The sequence below is a fragment of the Ursus americanus genome, chromosome 10, assembly GCF_024610735.1.
Source record: "Ursus americanus isolate L20-20 chromosome 10, mUrsAme1.1.p, whole genome shotgun sequence".
Taxonomy (NCBI): domain Eukaryota; kingdom Metazoa; phylum Chordata; class Mammalia; order Carnivora; family Ursidae; genus Ursus; species Ursus americanus.
The window spans coordinates 55,574-75,963 of NC_142136.1; the positions used below are offsets into that span (position 1 = coordinate 55,574).

At 45.0% G+C, this 20,390-nt stretch overlaps 1 protein-coding gene and 1 long non-coding RNA gene across 2 annotated transcripts; one reads left to right on the top strand and one right to left on the bottom strand.

Moving 5' to 3' along the window:
• Nucleotides 1-1,188: 1,188 nt before the first annotated feature.
• LOC148109312 (uncharacterized) lies at nucleotides 1,189-6,016 on the bottom strand. The gene is made up of 2 exons (XR_015725873.1): nucleotides 5,388-6,016; nucleotides 1,189-1,699 (listed from the first exon to the last, which is right to left on the bottom strand). It is a non-coding gene; the product is annotated as an uncharacterized LOC148109312 (long non-coding RNA).
• A 182-nt stretch (nucleotides 6,017-6,198) lies between these two features.
• Nucleotides 6,199-19,491, top strand: CHAMP1 (chromosome alignment maintaining phosphoprotein 1). The gene is made up of 3 exons (XM_045772954.1): nucleotides 6,199-6,326; nucleotides 10,836-10,955; nucleotides 15,955-19,491. Exon 3 carries the CDS (start codon nucleotides 16,009-16,011, stop codon nucleotides 18,457-18,459), a length of 2,451 nt encoding a protein of 816 aa, XP_045628910.1. The 5' UTR covers nucleotides 6,199-6,326; nucleotides 10,836-10,955; nucleotides 15,955-16,008; the 3' UTR covers nucleotides 18,460-19,491.
• Nucleotides 19,492-20,390: the final 899 nt, after the last annotated feature.

The following is a 20,390-nucleotide window of genomic DNA, read 5'->3' on the forward strand; positions in this document are numbered from 1 at the left end:
TGACAACAGCCTGCTGACCTCTATAACCAACCCATCATTTACCTAGAGGCTTGAAATACACACTCCAACCGCCAGAGACACACTTCTCAGCAACAGAACAGGACTGGCCCACTCCCGAGGAACCAATTCTTACAGGGACGGGTATCTTAAAATCCCGCTCCTTGGAAATTCCAGCCATTAGGACAAAGTCACAGAAACCATGCCCAAACTTCACAAAAGGGACAGGTATCTCACCACTAGAGGCTGCAGATCACCACCCCTCTCACGGAGCAACTCCACAGTGGACTCCAGAGGCGTCCTCTTCTCAGGATTACAAGGGCCACTACATTCTTCCAATACTCCATCCTTAGAACAAGACCTTTTATTGTAGTCAGTCCTGTGTGCAGGCTCACGGTGAGCCCTGCGAAAGCCAGACACCGTCTTGAGAGTACTCAGCCTCTCATGCCTGTCCTAGCACCCCTCCCCCCAACTTCTCTACCAACTATGAAATACTCGGAACAAGTCTGGCCATACTCCACCCAAGAGGCATATTCTTCATCTGTGAAATTACAGTGAAACGACACTGACCCCTTGCACCTTCTGAACCTAGGTAAACTCGAGATCCAGGTTGGCCAGGGCTGCAACCCCTACCCCCTACTCCCCACACCCCCTTACCTTGTGCCCTCCAGATCGGTTTCCACTTAGCTCATTCTCAGCCACTGTCTCTGCAGAATACTTAATACTAAGCCAGCACCTGGGACCTACTCAATACTATAAATTAATAATCATTTCATCAACCTCCAGGCATCCCCATGCCATCCCTGCCAGCAAAGGTTCCTCTGCTTTGGGCACTTGGGAACAGAGCCCTGTGGAGGCGTGCTCTATGTGGTACAAAGGAGGAATGCTGCTCCCAGATTTTCCTGCCAGCTCTCCAGAAAAGGGTTTTCAGTGGTATTTCAATTCTAACTTATCTTATAATCGCACGTCCACATGTCTGCAACCCAATAGGAGTGGTATTAATTAAATGACCTTGGAGGCCACAGGTGAGTCTAAAGTGCTTTCTGGTTCATCAAGTAAGATGACCAGTTGCGGTCTGGGAATTCACTGTCGTTTCCATGGCAGTGGTGCTCAGAAATGGAGCTGTGACTGTGAGTGTGTGAGTCTGAGTGTGTGTTCGGCCACAGTCATCAAGTGGAACACACCTTCTCGTGATCATAGAACTTTGGTTTAATTGGTGCCAAGCAGTCCAAGATGATCAAAAGCAGTAAATACTATGGCATTTATGCTTGTGATTCTCTTGCCTTTTTTCTTTTTAAAATCAATGTAGATATCAAAATGCATCATGGTACCTCTTTTTCAGCAAACCAGTCAAAACATGCCCCTGAAACTATTTCCAAGCCGCTTCCCCTCCTCTGCTGTCCTCTGGAAGCGAGAACAGATCCACCTCAAACAGGAAAATACCTCCCAGAGCTTCACCGTGTCTTAACAGCTGCAACTCGGCTAATTTCCAAGTTCCATGTTCCCTCCACTTCTCCATAGTATTTCAAACCTTCTGAATTATGTCCGCTTCTTCAATGGGGTGCTTTATTCCTGGGAAAACAGCAATCATGTGGTCACCTGGGTGCACTGGACAAATTCTGTGGCACTGAGGATGGCCCTGGGGTCCCCAATCATCCAGGACACACTTCAAGGAGCCCCCACAGTCTGGAAGGCTTGCTTCCTGAGGAGTAAGGAAAAAGCAGTGAATCAATAGGTCAGTCTAGGCAAAAGTTGTAAAGCCAAACATTATACTACAAACTTTGGTCCCCATAATCTTTGGTTTTGTGGTATCTTCTGCATTTAAATTTTGAAAAGAAGTTGGTAGCCTTAGCAAAGACAGCTATCCAGTTTCTGTGGCAGAACAAACATCCATTTCCCTTAGGCCTTTTTCTGGGCTTTTGAAATTTCTGTTTGGCTCCAACTCATGGGACAGTAAAACAAGTTATCTTTAATGTTGGTAAGGCGAGTGCTAACCATCACAGAGCTGGACAACCAACTGAAAACAAGGCAGGCGGTCCAGATACACTTGTGAAGGCAAACAGATTCCACCGCTTTCATACACAAATCTCCCTGAAAGGCTCAGGAGCTGGCCTGAAGAGAGAGGGGTGGCCTTCTAGCTACGTCAGAACCTGTTCACCTAAAATCCACTCTCAGTGACTGGAGAGCTTCCCACTAGTCAAAAATGTCCAACATCACTAGCCATCAGGGAAATTCAAATCAAAACCACAAAGAGACACCACCTCACACCGGTCAGAGTGGCTAAAATTAACCACTCAGGAAACAACAGGTGTTGGCGAGGTTGTGCAGAAAAGGGAACCCTCTTACACTGTTGGTGGGAATGCAAGCTGGTGCAGCCACTGTGGAAAACAGTATGGAGGGTCCTCGCAACATGGAAAATAGAGCTACCCTACGACCCAGCCATTGCACTACTGGGTATTTACCCCGAAGATACAGACATAGTGAAAAGAAGGGGCACATGCACCCCAATGTTTATAGCAGCGTTGTCCACAATAGCTAAACTGTGGAAGGAGCCGAGATGCCCTTCAACAGATGACTGGATAAAGAAGATGTGGTTCATACGTACAGTGGAATATTACTCAGCCATCAGAAAGGATGAATACTTACCATTTGCATTGACATGGGTGGAACTGGAGGGGATTACACTAAGTGAAATAAGTCAAGCAGAGAAAGACAATTATCATATGGTCTCACTCATATGTGGAACATAAGGGATACAGTGGAGGACCATAGGAGAAGGAAGGGAAAACTGAGTGGGAAGACATCAGAGAGGGAGACAGACCATGAGAGACTCTGGACTCCAGGAACCAAACTGAGGGTTACAGAAGGGAGGGGAGTGGGAGGATGGGGTAGCCAGGTGATGGGTATTAAGGAGGGCATGTGTGGTGATGAGCACTGGGTGTTATAGGCAACTAATGAATCACTGAACATTACATCAAAAACTAATAATGTACTATATGGTGGCTAATTGCACATAATAATAATTTAAAAAAAAAGAAACAAAAAGGAGCAGAAAGGTAGGAGTGTCCCAGTTTGCTCTATCCCCCCAAGGCATCTTTGCAAAGGATGAGACACGGTTCTATCCCACCAGGTACAGGGGGCTTCTGTAGGGGGTCCGTCTTGTATCTAAGAGAAATGTGAGGATGGAACTTTTTGTTTTGAAGTTGGACAGTGCGTATCCCTAATTACCCCCAATGAACAAGCTATCATTCTTTTCTAACAATATCAGTTAACTTACATATTCTATGGGAAAGACAGAAAACCAGAGACCTAAATCTCGGCAGCCCTGTTGTTGAAATGAAACAAGGACTAGTTGTGACCTCAGAGGACTAAACACACCGGCGGGTGGAGAGCAGCTCTCAGGAAGTAACCACAGTTACCATGTCTAAGTGTCTATATTCATTTCTCGGTCATCTTTATGACATTCCTTGAGATGTACCTTAATGCTCTAGTGTGGATTGAAAATTTAAGTCTGCCTTTTTCTGACAAAAACTCTGTGATTTTGGACAGTCAGCCAACAAACTGCAGTGTTTGCAGTAGTGACTCTGTGAGGCTTTAAGTATGTACACAGGCTCAGTGTCACTATTTCTTAGAAGCACATCACAGATGACAATGCCCACTACCATTTCAGGTGTGTTTTGGGCTTCTCCTTCACTAAGGATATCAAGGTGATCACTTCTTGCCGTGATTTTAGTTCACCTGCTTCCATCTGGTATGAGTTGAGAAAACACCCAAATAAGTTAAGAAGTATGTGCTAAACAGGAGGCTTCAACCGGACTTTAAAAGGCTGTAAGGCCTAGTTTTAGTACAGGGTTCTGTGAACCTAATTTCTGCTCCTGGGTTACTTCAAGTTTAGGGCAATATACTGACAGATTCTAAAAGACCAAGATTTCAATAAATGGGAGTTCATTTAAATCATTCATCTTTTTTAAAATTTATTTTTATTTGAGAGAGAGAGAGAGAGAGCATGAGCGGGGTGGGGGGCAGAGCGAGAGAAGCAGACTCCCCGCTCAGCTTGAGGAAAAAACAAAGTATAGCAGCCATTCAAATTCTGGCCTGCAGCCACCATGAACCTTGTTTGTGAAACTGGATTTCAAAACAGAACGTAAAAAGCTCCTTCTTAAAGAACAGAAACCCAGAACTCCAGTGCTCCAGAGGCACCCACACACTTGGCAATCACCTCCAGGCCCCAGGGACTCCTGTCTGCGGATAGCAAAGCTCAGAACAAGGATGTGTCTGCAAAACGATAGTTCACAAATTGACAAATCACCCCAAGACAACTGATCTTCAGCAACTGAAGAAATAATAAGCTGGCACCTTGCTACCAGTCTCAGGTCTCTTACCAGTTCTTTAACTGGAAATTGTGTGATGTGCGTGACAAAGTACCTTCCAGGGGGAGCCGTAGGGGTAACAAGAGGAGGAAGAGTTGAAAGTTATTTTGTAATACTGATAAAGCAGCAACACTTGTAATTATTAGACTTTTTAAAAATACAGACCTAAAAGGAGAAAAACAGCACTACATATATACCCATACCGAATTTCACAACATAACTTATTAAAGGTAACAATCTCAAAAGTTAATATGCAAAACTCGATGGTCAGAGAAAGGTTTCTACATTTAAAATTCACAGCTTCAAAAGTGTAGATTGACTATCACTGTTTATGGACATCTCTGTTTCTTCTCTCATAAATAAGCTGTTGTGTCTTTTGCCTGTATATTTGATGGGGTGTTCAACTGTCCTTTTTCACAAAGAAAGTTTTGTTATGTTAGGAGATAAAGAGTTCATGTCACAGTTGGGACTTGGGAGCATGGGAAATGTCTGCCTAGGTAAAGGTTATTAAAGGAAATTTTCAACTTTTCACATTTGTGGGCCCTACTCCTAGCTCCCAGGGAAGCTATACTTAACATTTACCAAGGTCAACATGAATTGGCAAAACCTCAAAGCACGGGCTCTATTTCTGCCCCGCGCACACACTGTACCTCTGCTTCCTTACAGAAGATACCCAAGAAGGAGCACTCCGAACACAAAAAGTAAGAAACTTCCCAGGTTTCCATAAGATTAAAGTCATACAGCCCTGCACACACTAGGAACTTAAAGTCTGCAACTTTCTGAAATGTTCTTTGTCTAATAATTTGTACCTTTTTATGTAAAAAAATGTATATAATCCCACACCAAATGTTCCCTTACCACAGCACTGTCTCCCTTGTAAAGATCGTGTATCCTGGGCAGCTGTCCTAATCTGGGCATGAATAAAACTCTTTTTTAAGAAACTCTAAAAGGTTTGTTCCTTTTGCCTCGAAAGACGAATGGTGGCCCCCACCCCCGCCCAGGAGTCAGTTCATAATGTACCTGGCAGGTACCCCCTTCGAGACCAGGCAGGTGCCTCCATCCAGGAGTCCACGGAACATGGGTGAAAAAAATAACTGAAGGTTTTAAAATCTTTCATTATGCGGAGAGTTTTCTTCCGAAGCTATTAAAGCTAATCACAATTAATTGATCACTCTGCTATACAAGCAAAAATCTGAAAATTCCGTAAAACGCGCCCGTTACTATTTAAATATTAGAAGTCAGCATATTCTCAACAAATCAAAGAACGCAAGGCCCTCAATCCCTCGAGAAAGGGAGCGAGAACCAAGGACAGCCTGGAGACGCCCGCACTGACGGCGAGCGGAAGCCGCCTGCACAGCCCGGGGGGCGGCTGGCGCACCGGCCGCAGGTTCACCCTGCACTCGCGGCCGCGACTCTGGGACGCCGCGCCCGCTCCACGCTCAGCACCGTCTCGGCCGGCCGCTCGAGGCCCGCGGGCCCGTTCACCTCAAAGAACTCGGCAGAAGCGAGAAACGGCGCGCCGGGCGACCCCTCGGACCCTCGACCCGGCCGCAGTCAAGCAGGGAGCCGGGCCCTCAACGGCTCGCGTCGGTCCGAGCGACAGGGACTGAAGACCCCGCCGCCGCGGGGCCCAAGCAGCTCGGGGAGCGGGACAGGGCGCGTCACTTCCGGAGGCGGGGCGGGCCACTCGACAGGCCGGCGAGCTCCCGGCAAAGCGGCGCCCGGCGATCAGCGACCTGATTGGGCCGCGCTGAAGGGCGCGGGACCCCAAATTCGCTTCCCGTCAGCCCCCGCCAGCCCGTCCCGCGGCCGCGCGCACGCCCGCGCGCCCGCAGTCCGCGCCTGCGCCGCGCCGCCATTCCGGAGGCCGCCGCGCCGCAGGGCCTCGCGGAGCAGCCGGGGACCGCGAGCGCGGCTCCCGCCGTCCTTCGCGTGTGCGGACGCCGCCGCGGCCCACCGGTGAGGAGCGGGCCGCGCGGGCAGGGGTGTCGCGCGGACCGGGACGCCCCGCAGGCCCGGGTCCGAGGAGGCCCGCCCGGGGCGTGCACCGAGGAGCGGCCTGCACGGGTCCGCCGGCGGGGTGGGCCTCGGGGCGGGGGGAGCCCCGCGTCGTCTGCGGGAGGCGGGAAGCACCGTGCCGGACAGCACGGGGAGGTCGGGAGCTGGCTCCGAGAGGGAGGCGCTCGTTCCGCTTCAGCCCAGGACGCGGTTGTCGCTGCCCCTCGTCGGCGTGGGCTTTTGTCATTGTTGCTGCTTAAAAACGAGCTGGGCCACCCAGAGTGGGAGACGCGAAATCCTGCAGCCGGCCAGGGGGTGGTTTCCAGGTTATGCGGAGAGCTCCTGCCAGCAGCGACAGAAGCGGCCGGCTTACAAACGGGCAGGGGACTTGGTGGGTCTTCTCCACACAAGGCGCCCGGATGGCCCGTGAGCGCATCGCAGGATGCGCATCGCCATCCGAATTAGGGAGGTAAAACCAGAGTGAGGACCCACGGATGGCTGTGAGCAGAAACAAGTCACAGGTGTTGGGGAGGGGGCGCAGGTGGGGCAGGGGGCACAGCCGTGCGTGGCTGCCGGCCACAGAAAGTGCTGCAGCCAGCGACTGCGGAAAAGGGTGTCGTGGTTCCTCCGATTTTAGCACAGAATGAGGTAGGATCCAGCAATTCCGCTCCTGGGTTTAGACTCCCAGGAGTCGAAAGCAGGGGCTCAGATCGTTGTACGCCTGTGTAACCTGCGGCTTTGTTCAGAATAGCCAAAGGAGGGAAGTACTCCAAATATCTATCAACAGATGGAGGGAAAGTAAATTGTGGTATGCACAGTGGAATGGGACTCACCCTTAGAAAGGAATACAATTTAATACATGCCGTGGCATAGATGTGGAGAGTGAAATAAGCCAGACACAGAAGGACAAATGCACGATCCCATTCACTGGGACAGAAAATTGAATAGAGATTACCAGGGCCCAGTGGGACTGGGAGAATGGGGAGTTCTTGTTTAATGGGTGCAGAGTTCTGTTTGTGGTGATGAGAAGTTCTGGAAATGGATAATGGGGATGATTGTACAGCATTGTGATATTCTTTTTTTTTTTTTTTAAAGATTTTATTTATTTATTCGACAGAGAGATAGACAGCCAGCGAGAGAGGAAACACAAGCAGGGGAGTGGGAGAGGAAGAAACAGGCTCATAGCGGAGGAGCCCGATGCGGGGCTTGATCCCATAACGCCGGGATCACGCCCTGAGCCGAAGGCAGACGCTTAACCGCTGTGCCACCCAGGCGCCACAGCATTGTGATATTCTTAATGCCACTAAATCGTGGTTTTGAAAATTGTTAGAATAGTAAATTTTGTTGTATTTTACCATAATTTAGAAAATGTATGGGGGGCGCCTGGGTGGCTCAGTCGGTTGAACCTCCGACTCTTGGTTTAGACTCACGTCATGATTTCTGGGTGGTGGGATCAAGCCCCACCCACATCGGGCTCTGTGCTCAGTATGGAGTCCGCTTGTCCCTCTCCTTTTCTCTCTCTCTCTGAAATAAATATGTAAAATCTTAAAAAAAAAAAAAAAAAGTCTGGGAAAGGCAAAACCACGGAGACAGTAAAAAGACCAGTGTTTATGAAGAGCACAGGGAATTGTTCTGGCTGGGAAATTATTCTGTTCCATTGTGTAATGCTGGGTATGGGACACTGCGTTTGTGGAAACCCATGGGTTTGTACAACAAGGAGAGTGACCCCTAACTGAACTCTGCACTTTAGTAAATAATAATATATGAGTATTCCTTCCTCAGTTGTAACAATAATAGAAATTATGTGCAGAGGAGGAAAGAAGGTAAATCAAGGTAGAGAACTTCCCATTTAATTTTTTCTTTAACCTGAAACTAAAAAATAAAGTTTACTAATTTTTAATTAAGTTTTAGGGGTGAAGAGCAATGGTAGTGGGTTAGCTTTGAACATGCTGTCCATATTGAGTTTTGTTTTTAAAAGCTGTGCATCAGAAATTTTTTTTAATGTTTTTTTATTACATTATGTTAGTCACCATACAGTACATCCTTGGTTTCCATCAGAAAATTTTTAAAGGTGACCAGGTGTTAGACTTTGAGGAAGCTCTTGAATAGGAGATAGGTGTGATGCAGTGGTGGACTGGCAAACCACTGAGAACTTTCTTTAGGGACAGCATGTAGTCTGTAGAGGCAGAAAGTAGAATGAGAAAAATTTTGTTAGTCGGGGCAGTGTAGAGTTACTTTCATGATTAGACTTAGGAGCTCTGAAATTTAGGGGGGAAATTGCTAGAATCTTAAAGCTGGGAGGAATGTGTCTAGCCTCTACCCAGGAGCTGAATTCAGGACTCGTTGTTGCAGTGTGCCCATGTGAAAGAGATCCAGAATCAGGAAGTCAGGATCTTCTGTTGATTCCTCTGACCTAACTGTTGTGATCTCAAGCACTTTTCTCCATCAGCATCAGTTTTCTCAATTGTAAAGTGAAGAGTTTGGACTCTGGTCCTCTGAGGATCCTTTCAGTCCTGTACCGGCCATTGGCTCATAATTACAGAGGGCTCCTTCCTGGCAGAGCAACTCCTTCTAGTCCATGATTGAGTAGTTCGTAAAACTTTATCTTGAGCTGGAATCTGTTTTCCTGCTAGCTTCCACTTGTTGCTCCTAGGACATGTTATGTATTATCCATAATTCTTCCACGTTTGAAGTTGGTCGGTTTCTGTACTCACAAAAGACATGTTTTTAAAGACTGCTTTCTTTTGCATGTTGCCTGTTGTTACGAACTCAAAGTGTCTTTGCTGCCCAGAGCTGGAGACAGTGATCCATTGGGACATTCTGTCGAACGTAGGCTGTGGAATGCAGTTCTCTGCGGATTCCTCTTAGTGATTTTGCCCATTGTACCAACTTGTCAAGATCTTACAGATTCCAGTACATTAGTTTAGTCAAGATATATTAGAAAGAACCTGGATAAATGGCAGAACTTTAATCTGGTCCTTTGTCAGTTGCTGATTATTTGCTTCATCTTGAGCAGATTACTTAAGGTCTAGATTTGAATTTCCTCAGCTATAAATTTAAGTTTTAAAGTAGATGATCCCTGAGGTCTTTCTGCTCTAAATCCCAGTGATTTGAAAACTAAATGTAGCTCAGGTCTCTGCTAGTTTTAAACTCCTGTGAATCCAAGATCAGGTCTGCAGTCGGGGCGCCTGGGTAGCGCAGTCCTTAAAGCGTCTGCCTTCGGCTCAGGGCATGATCCTGGCGTTCCGGGATCGAGTCCCGCATCGGGCTCCTCCGCTGGGAGCCTGCTTCTTCCTCTCCCACTCCCCCTGCTTGTGTTCCCTCTCTCGCTGGCTGTCTCTCTGTCACATAAATAAATAAAATCTTAAAAAAAAAAAAAAAATCAGGTCTGCAGTCTTCATGATGCAAGGGTTACAGGGGTGAATTGGTAGTCCCTGCCCTCTGAGAGCCAGACTCTTTTAGTACCAAAGAGTGATGGCTACGCTGGGGGTGCGCACACAAAGAGGATGGGGGGGCAGGGAGCATGTTGGCCATTATTTAAGAAGTAATTCTGCCTGAAGAATGGAGAAACTTCCCTGATAGCTGGGTGGTGAGACCAGGGAGTGTAAAGAAGAGGAAATGCCTGTGTGAAGGTCCAGAGGCTTGGTTTGTAGAATTACAGGTGGTTCAGTATTTAGAGAATGGGGTCCAGTCAGGGGCCAGACAGATGGTGAAGAGCTTTATATGCTGTGGTTTTGTGAGCTGCAGGCATTGGGGATACCTTGAGGAATTGTGTGCAGGCAAATGCCATTAGGGTTTTATGTTTGGAACATGACTGGAAACCGTATGGTGAGTGGATTGCAAGGACGTGAGACTGGAGGCGGGGAGAGCACAGCTATCACAATTACAGCAGTTGACCACGGGTAGAGAAATGTGCCAGAACTTATCAGCAGAAGTGTGTTGTGAGCTATTACCTAGCTTGTTCGTGGCCAGTTTTCTTCCTTTCTCTTCAACAACTTACCCAGTACCTGATATTTTTTTGAAATCCAGGTGTGAAGAGGCCTAAGGGCTCACTGAAGCACCACTCTCCTTTCTTGTCCCCCAAAGCCTCTTCTTTCTTTGCCCCTTGGTCCTGTTGATTATCTTGTCCTTTCCTCACTGCCTGGTACTTCACTGCTCCGCAGTGTAGTGTGAATAATGGACAAAACATCAGCTGCTCTTGTAGTCTGTGAGTGAGATGGTGGGTTTGGGAGGGCTGTGCTTATAGACAAGGGCGTTAATTCCATAGTGGATTTTAAAGTAGAATTAGATGTGGGTGGTGTCGTGGTCATCTTTGGTATTATTTCATTAAAGCAAGTGGATTGGACCCCTGTCACTGTTGGAGGGAACAGGACAGCGAGAGAAACAGGCAAAATTCTTTTGCAGGGCACAGATTATCACAGAAATGTAGTTTTGATTACACTTCCTTTCCTTCCTTTTTTTTTTTTTCAGGTCCAGCTCTCATCTTTGTTCTTCATATACACAGGCTATTTTCTGTAGTTAACTCAGAAGCCATGTAGACTTGCCTGCCCTTTGAAGACATACTTTTAAGACTTCTAGGAAGATAAGCTGGTAAGTCTACCAGGGAAAACCGTGTTGGGCTTTCTTTCCTGCTCTAAACGTACTTGTCCTGGATTTATAGTGTTATTCTACCAATTTTCCTTTGCATATGTTTATGTTTGCCTTTTAACATTTAGAATATTTTAAAAATGTGACCTTTTTGAAAAGTGCTTAAGGAAAAATCTATGAAAACATATACACTCATGCATAATGGGGCATGAATGTGTGCTAGATACGCATATATATGATAGAGTTTGGGGACTGAGAAGTGAATTCTGTACAATTCTTTTTCTTTTCTTTTCTTTCTTTTTTTTTTTTTTTTTTTTAAGTAAGAGGTTATTAGGATATGATAACGAGGCTTGGGAGTAGGCAGGTTTGGGTATACTGGCCAGAAGAGTTGGTGGTAGGAAGAGGAAATAGGGAGGGGCAGGTGGGAGACATGGGGAACACCAAAATCTGAGGAGCCGTGGAATTTAACACAGATTGAGAGGGAACAAGATGGTGGAGGAACTGGTTGAGTGGCGCTAGATGAAGGGTGGGAGCGCTGATGGTTTAACAGACAGCAATTAAGGACAAAAGGAGTCAGTCCAATCTGAGAAGCTGAGGTGGCTGAGGCCACTGGAGGCAAAAGCAGCAGGAATTAGGCCAAGTGGTATTCATCAAAGAGAGTAGTTTACAGGAGCTGCTGTAAAACGCAGGGTGAGTGTAGAATTTCCAGAGAGGCAAGAAACAAAGATAGAGCCAATGGGAACTAGAAATAAGGAGAAATGGTGGTAGAGCTTTGCCTGTGGAAAGGAGCCACAACACTTGGGTAGGAGCCGGGGTCCAGGGTGTGGCTGAAGAAGAGACCAGCTCTCTACTTGTTGAACTGTGTTAGAGATGTCGCTTTTTCATTCGGTAAGTTTGCCGGAAGCATTTTTTAAAGACCTTCCTGATGACGGAATACTGTGCTCAGTAATTTCTGTGGGACTAGAAGAAAATGCTTTACCCGTATAGTTCATAATCTGATCCCTGTATTACACACTTACTGGGCTTATTGATAACCTCTATTTTATGAGTTAGTATTGGTAAAAAAGTTGATGAGTTAACATACAGAAAATGAAGAAAGTTGTTTTGTTGATGGGATTATAAATTAGGCAAAAAGAGGAGAGAGTTCATTAAGTAAGATAATTCTACTGTACACCAGTTTTTTGTCTTTGTTTTTAAGATTTTATTTATTTATTTATTTATTTATTTATTTATTTATTTATTGGACAGAGAAAGAGAGAGAATGAGTACAAATAGGAGGAGTGGCAGGGACAGGGAGAAGCAGACTCCCTGCTGAGCAGAAAGCCCGACGTGGGGCTCAATCCCAGGACCCTGGGATCATGACCTGAGCCGAAAGTAGATGCTTAACCTACTGAGCCACCCAGGCGCCCCTGTACACCAGTTTCTTGAGAAGATGGGAAAGTCTTCACAGTTAACAGTTCATTTAAGCTTAAGAAACTCAAGTCATGAGGGGCGCCTGGGTGGCACAGCGGTTGAGCGTCTGCCTTCAGCTCAGGGCGTGATCCCGGCGCTCTGGGATCGAGCCCCACATCAGGCTCCTCTGCTATGAGCCTGCTTCTTCCTCTCCCACTCCCCCTGCTTGTGTTCCCTCTCTCGCTGGCTGTCTCTCTCTCTCTGTCGAATAAATAAATAAAATCTTTAAAAAAAAAAAAAAAGAAAAGAAACTCAAGTCATGAAAAGTACGAAACCTCTCTTCCTGTCATGAGTAGGACTTGAGTATAGTTCAGATGAGATACTGTGTGTTGGTCAGGCAGAACTTTACCAAGGTCATTGGGGAATATTTACTTACCAGAAACTGAAGTATTTGTTAGAGGCTACCCTCGTAGTTTCTAATATAATAATCATCGCTGACACTGAGGGCTCTCCACAAGATACTGTTCTAGGTATGCTACAGAATATTAATATCCATTGTAGAGTCCAGAAAACTGAAGCATAGAAAGGTTCAACAACTTAACAAAGCCATATAGTGGAAACAGGACTCACTCAAACCCAGCAAGCCTGAGGTCTTAACCTCTGTGTTGTAAAATATATGATGTAGGGCTTATTATAATATAATGATGTGGTTTAATATGTAATGTCCTCCTTATTTAATATGAACATCCCTTGACTGTTCATTATGGCCACTTACAGCCAGATGGGTTATTGAGATACCGCTGCCTTTTCTTTTAACGTTCTTCTAGTTTTATGAGACGTTGGGTCTGAGATGAGTTGTTAACCTACACGTTCTTTCTACATGTTTTCTTCATTATGTTTGTAAGTTGAAGATTCTTTTCAGAGATTTTTCTTTAGTACTAAGTGATTATATTCTTTTTTTAGTCCATATAGCCCTAAAAACAATATTCTAAAAGCCAGGATAGTTGCAGGGTAGTTCACAAGGGGCTAATACTTTCTGAAAAGCACTTGTTTGTTTCCTCAACTGTCTTGTCACCTTTTTAAATTTAGACCGCTCCCCCAAAATGCAAATGATACGCCAGTGATATGGGTGATAGAAAACAATGTTGTCAGTAATGACATCTTCAAAACAAGTCCTCAAAATAGAAATGTTAAGTTTTTTAAGTTAATATTTTTGAAATTATTAAAGGGGGAGCCTCTGACTATAAATAAGTATCTCTATACTGTATTTCGAGGAGCTGTACCATGGAAGGAATACGTTTTGACCCTGTAATTACTATTAGCACAGAACACACTGCGTGCTCTCGGTGGCAGCTAATACTCTGGTAAAGGATGGGACGTAATTTAATGAGAAAAGACTTTGCGACTCACTTGGAGAAACTCACTGCGTATGTTACAGAATCTCTTTTTGCAGTTGGTGAGTTCCCACACTGAGAAGAGCATACCAGATGGAACCAGTAGAGAACAGAATAGAGTCTAGGGGCACTTGGCTGGCTCAGTTGGAAGAGTGTGCTACTCTTCATCTCAGGGTCATGAGTTCAAGCCCCATGTTGGAGATAGAGATTGCCTAGAAAAATTTAAAAATGAAAGAAAGAATAGAGTCCGGAATGAATTCATAAACACAAAATTTAGTAAATGCTAAATGGAACATTACATATCAGTGAGGAAAAGGTTTGGAGAGACAACTGAACTATCCATTTGGGATGAAAAAATAGGCTGAATCCCTATCTCTTTTTACCAAATAGAGTAAAAAAACAAATGTAAAGGGGAGCCTGGGTGGCTTACTCAATTAAGTGTCTGACTTGGCTTTGGTTCAGGTCATGATCCCAGGGTTGTGAGATCGAGCCCCAAGTCGAGCTCTGCCCCCCGCCAAAAAATACAAATGTAAAAAGAATGAAATCCTCAAAATCATAGGAAAAAAATATCGACTGCTTTAAAAAGTAATGGAGTGGGAAAGCATGATTTGTAACAGTCACAAGGAAAACACCTTTAAGTGTTTAATTTTTACATAAACCAGTTGTGTGTGAAAAAAGCACATATATATGTACACGTACATACTATAAAAGTGAAGAAACATGATAAAACTAGGAAAATATTTTCAGTCAAGGTCTCCTTTCTTTTATGCAGACTATAAATAAATGGACAAGGCACATCCCACAAAAGAAATACACATGGCTAATAAACCAGAGAAAATGTTCACTCTCTCTCATTAAAGAAAAGCACCTTAAAACAATGCTGAGACTCCAATTTTCACCTGAGAAGTAGCAAAGATTAGAAGTTTAATAATGCTCAGTATTGATGAGGGAGTTGGGGAATTGTCCCTGGTATATACACTCTTGGTTGGTATGTAATAGTACTGTAACTTTTTGAAAGTTTCATGAAATGTATCAATTTTAAATGTAAATCACCCTTGAACCAGGTAGTTCACTTCTAGGGATTTTCCCTTCAGAAATACCCTCACATTCAAGCTATGCACAAGGAAATTTAGTGCTTACTCTCTATCCAGTAGGAACACAGATGTGCTTACTTCGGCCTACTTGGCCTACTGTAGTTTGTAGAATCACTGAAACCTCTTCCTCTTCCTGCCCTGAAGCCTCAGGAGCCTGGACTTCTTTCTCCTGAACCACCTTCTCTTCCTTAAATGGAAACAGGTTGTAGAACAGTGTGTTAATATGCCATTTGTGTAGGATGTGTTTGTACGAGGCTGTGTAAATATGGTGTTCTGCATGAATGAGTACATTTTTAACTGTGAGCTCCGTTACTTTTCACCACCCTAGAAGACTTGCTTAAACTTTTAAAAAGTCATAATTACTGGCAAGCATGATTACTGCTTCCAGGGTGTCCTCTATCTGAATTACCCTTTGCTGGGCGAACTCCTTTACGTCATTCAGGATCTGTGTTCAAGCGTCTTTCCTCGACAGCCTTCTCTGCGTTCACATTTGGCTTTGCACCTAATGTAAGCACCACAGTACAAGACATCTCTTTAAACCCAACTGCCTAGAAAAACGGGACACAGAAAATAATTCATTTATTAAATGAATGATTAAAATATTTGATATGAGGATGGATAAAACATTACAAAATGTGTTGATATTTTTAAAAAGCCATCTTTTCTTAGTTTTAGTCGAACAAACGCTCTCTGAATTGGAGCTAGTTTCTTGCTCAGGCTTAAACTGCCTAGCTTTAATTTTGATGTTGGCTGAGCTTTATGTGCTGACAGCTTGTTGATTCCGGGTTTCAGAGTCAAGATGTAAGGCACATGCTAGGTGACTCTGGGGTCAGGCTTGGATCACTGTTATAACCTGGGTGAGGCACCTCTCTGAACCTGTTTCTTCATCTACAAATGAAAATAATACTGAGTCATAGTGTTAGGAGGATTACATGAGGGGATCCCTCTAAAAGTAGCAGTTACTGGGACTCAGTTAAAAATGAGTTCCATGTCTCCTTTCTCTTCAAAATCTTTATTGAGATATGATCTGATAAATGCACATGCCATTCCAGACGTAAAATTATGCAGTTAAAGAATCAAAATTATGTTCCCTGAAAATAATTAATTTCTACTTTATTGCAGCACTGTTGGAAGTTTTTACAGAATATAATCGTGTGTGTTGTGACAGAGAGAGAAATGGAAGTATTCCAAGAACTCCGTAAACCATCATCACGTTTGGAGTGTGACCACTGCAGTTTCCGAGGCACGGATTATGAAAATGTGCAAATCCACATGGGCACCATCCATCCAGAATTTTGTGATGAAATGGATGCTGGTGGGTTAGGTAAAATGATATTTTACCAGAAAAGTGCAAAGCTATTCCACTGCCATAAGTGCTTCTTCACCAGCAAGATGTACTCTAATGTGTACTATCACATCACGTCCAAACATGCAGGCCCAGAGAAGTGGAATGAGAAACCAAAAAATCAGCTAAGCAAAGAAACAGATCCTGGGAAAAGCCCTCCTCTTCCTGAGCACCAGAAAATACCCTCTAATTCAGCAGAACTCCCAAAACCCCTACCTGCCCTTTCCATAGAAACACAGAAACTTGGCCCAGTCTTGTCTCCAGAATCACCAAAACCTACACCTCTCACTTCCCTGGAGCCTCAGAAGCCTGGCCCTGTTGTTTCTCCTGAGTCACAGACACCTTCTCTTCCTTCTCCTGAGCCTCCAAAATCTGCCTCTATTTCTTCTCCTGAACTTCCAAAACCAGTCCCTCTTGTTTCTGAGTCTCAGAAACCCATCCCTGTTCCTTCTCCAGAACCACAGAAACTTGCCCCTATATCTCCTGAGCCAGTAAAGGCCACTCTTATTAATCCTAAACCCCAGAAACACTCCCATTTCCCAGAAACATTGGGGCCACCTTCAGGCTCATCTCCAGAGTCACCAGTTTTGGCTGCTTCCCCTGAACCTTGGGGTCCATCCCCAACTGCATCTCCAGAGTCTCGGAAGCCAGCCCGGACTGTCTCCCCTGAGCCAAGGAAGCCATCCCCATCGGAGTCTCCTGAGCCTTGGAAGCCATTCCCTGCTGTCTCCCCAGAGCCCAGAAGACCAGCCCCAGCTGTGTCACCAGGTTCTTGGAAGCCAGGGCCACCTGGGTCCCCAAGGTCTTGGAAATCCAGTCCTTCGGCGTCATCAGGACCTTGGAAGCCAGCTAAACCTGCTCCATCTGTGTCTCCTGGTCCTTGGAAGCCAATTCCTTCTATCTCACCTGGACCATGGAAACCAACTTCCTCTGTGTCCCCCGCATCCTGGAAATCTTCATCGGTGTCCCCTGGTTCCTGGAAGTCTCCCCCTGCGTCTCCTGAGTCATGGAAGTCTGGCCCGCCAGAACTCCGAAAGACAACTCCCACCTTGTCACCTGAACATTGGAAGACAGTTCCCTCAGTGTCCCCTGAGCTTCGTAAAGCAGGACCTCCCTTGTCTCCTGAGCTTCGCAAACCAGGCCCACCATTGTCCCCAGAGATCCGCAGTCCAGCAGGATCTCCAGAGCTCAGAAAACCTTCAGGGTCTCCAGAGCTTTGGAAGCTTTCTCCTGATCAGCGAAAAACTTCTCCTGCTTCACTTGATTTTCCCGAGTCCCAGAAAAGTTCCCGTGGTGGTTCCCCTGACCTCTGGAAGTCTTCCTTTTTTATTGAACCTCGGAAACCTTCTGGACCGTCTGAGTCCCCTAAGGCGACCTCCGATATCTGGAAGCCTGTTCTCTCTCTTGATACCGAACCTAGAAAACCCGCCCTGTTTTCTGAGCCCACCAAAACAGCCCCTCCAGCTTCTCCTGAACCACGAAAACGTGCTCTTTTTCCAGAGCCCCGGAAACATGCCCTTTTCCCTGAACTTCCCAAATCTGCTATCTTCTCAGAATCTCAGAAGGCAGTTGAGCTTGGTGACGAACTACAGACAGATGCCCTAGATGATCAAAAGTGTGATCTTTTGGTTCAGGAAGAACTACTAGCTACACCTAAGAAACTCTTAGAAGACACTTTATTTCCTTCCTCGAAGAAACTCAAGAAAGACAACCAGGAGAACTCAGATGCTGAGCTTAGTAGCAGTGAGTACATCAAAGCGGATTTAGACGTGATAGACAGCAAGGGCCAAGAGTCGAGCAGTGATCAGGAGCAGGTTGATGTAGAGTCTATTGATTTTAGTAAAGAGAACAAAATGGACATGACTAGTCCAGAGCAGTCCAAAAATGTGTTACAGTTTACTGAAGAGAAAGAGGCTTTTATCTCCGAAGAAGAGATTGCAAAGTATATGAAGCGCGGAAAAGGAAAGTATTACTGCAAAATTTGTTGCTGTCGAGCTATGAAAAAAGGTGCGGTTTTGCATCATTTGGTTAATAAGCATAATGTTCATAGCCCTTACAAATGTACAATTTGTGGAAAGGCTTTTCTTTTGGAATCTCTCCTTAAAAATCATGTAGCAGCCCACGGGCAGAGTTTACTTAAATGTCCACGTTGTAATTTTGAATCAAATTTCCCAAGAGGCTTTAAGAAACATCTAACTCACTGTCAGAGCCGGCATAATGAGGAGGCAAATAAGAAGCTCATGGAAGCCCTTGAGCAGCCACTGGAGGAGCAGCAAATCTGACTTTTCCACGTGGCGTGGGCACAGTATCGACAGAGCTGTTGGAACTGTAACACGCGGTTGGATCAGTAGATGTTGGCGTGTGTGCTGTACTGTGTTTAACTGTCGCAGTAGCGTTACAAAGAATAAGCATTTGGGTTTTTTTATGGTCTCTGTTTATGTGGCTATCTTGTACGTCAAGAAATTTGTAACTGTATTCCAGATGGATAAAATTTCTCTAATTTCTTTTAAATGTATTTGAATAATATGAAGATGTAGGTGGTCCACTTAACAGTCAAGAGCAAGTTTACTCAATTTAAAACTTCTAGTCAAAGTGTATTTTTTTTTTTTTTGTGAAACTAACTTCAGATAATGGAAATTATTAGTTGGAATGTTTAAGAATTAGGCATGAAAAATTTGAGAAATTTTTTTGTCTTAAATGTATTTTCAGATCATAAAAGGTATTTTGAAGTTCCTATCTGATCATGTAAAGTTAGTTTATTTATAAATCTTGAGCAGTTCTAGATGTTTATTAGCTTTTACGTCATGGAAAATTGGAGTCTCAGGGTTGCTGATTTTCTGCTAAAAGAGATGTCGAGTAAGTTTAAAAAGGTTTGCAGCCTCCTCTAGGAAACCGGGAAAGATGAGTGTGACTTAGGTCTTGTCCTTAGTTATTTCCTTCGGAGTCTTCCATTCTGCACCACTTTCCCCACCCCACCCACCCCACCCGCCAGGTCTCTCTCTTTTCTTCCCTGTGAGCTCACACCAATAGATGATCCTTAACTGCCAAATGTGTCAGAACTGCACTTCCTGCTCCTGGGCCTCACACGCCACCTAGGGGGGTTCAGACCTGGTCATGAGTAGGAACTGAGAGTCTTCCAGATTCACAGTAGAAAATTTTGTAAGTAGACATTTCTGTTTGAGAGTACGTCAGTTGTATGTTTTCCACAGTTGTTAACTGTAAATACCTTGTGCCTGTTCGTGGGTTATTTTGTTCTAAAATATTTTGTCAAATGTGTATCAACCAAATTAAAAACAAAGGCTTTCATGTCAGCATCCTCATGTGTGTGTTTTCTTCTGTGTAATTGTATGATACCCAGATTCCATGATTCTTTCCTGTTCCCCCTGTTCTCATCATGCTAATTTTCCTATCTGGAGCAGCATTTTCTAAGCTATGTTTTCTCAATACTGTGGCCAGGTAAGTGAGGGAAATGCTACACTTGGCGGTGCTTGTTGTGGACAATCCACATCCTGGCTGACTTGCGTAAAAACAGTGTGAAACATTTAGTGCCGTAAGGATTCTCCTGTGCAGCCAAGGGTTGAGAGACTACCTTTAATTAAGCTGTTCCCAACACTTTTTTTTTTCTTTTTAAAGATTTTATTATTTGTCAGAGAGACAGCCAGCAAGAGAGGGAACACAAGCAGGGGGAGTGGGAGAAGCAGGCTCCCAGCAGAGGAGCCTGATGTGGGGCCAGATCCCAGGACTCTGAGATCACGCCCTGAGCCGAAGGCAGATGCTTAACGACTGAGCCACCCAGGCGCCCCCTGTTCCCAACACTTGAACAGTGAGCACTTTGTTTTCCATAGCATCCAAATTAAGAGGCCAATTGAGAAGACTTCTGTGCTTATAGAATCCTGGGATGATCTTAGTGTTTGTAGAATCCTGGGAAGACCTTACAGGCTCTAGGTCTCACCTCTTTGGGGAGTAGTTGATGCTGTTGTCAGTTTACACTGGGCCCCTTGAGGACAAGCTTCCAGTACTGGAGTTTCCTTCTAGGCCAATAAGAAGGACAGTGGTCTTGTTCTCATCTATACGGACTCAAAATTACGACTGGAAAAGACAGGTGTGCAGCACCCAGAAACCCTTTTGAAGCCTGCAGTCTCTGTAACAGATTATTTTCCTTAGGACTTTACACTTCTGCAAATTTCTCACAGAATCCTTCCTAGACCTTTGT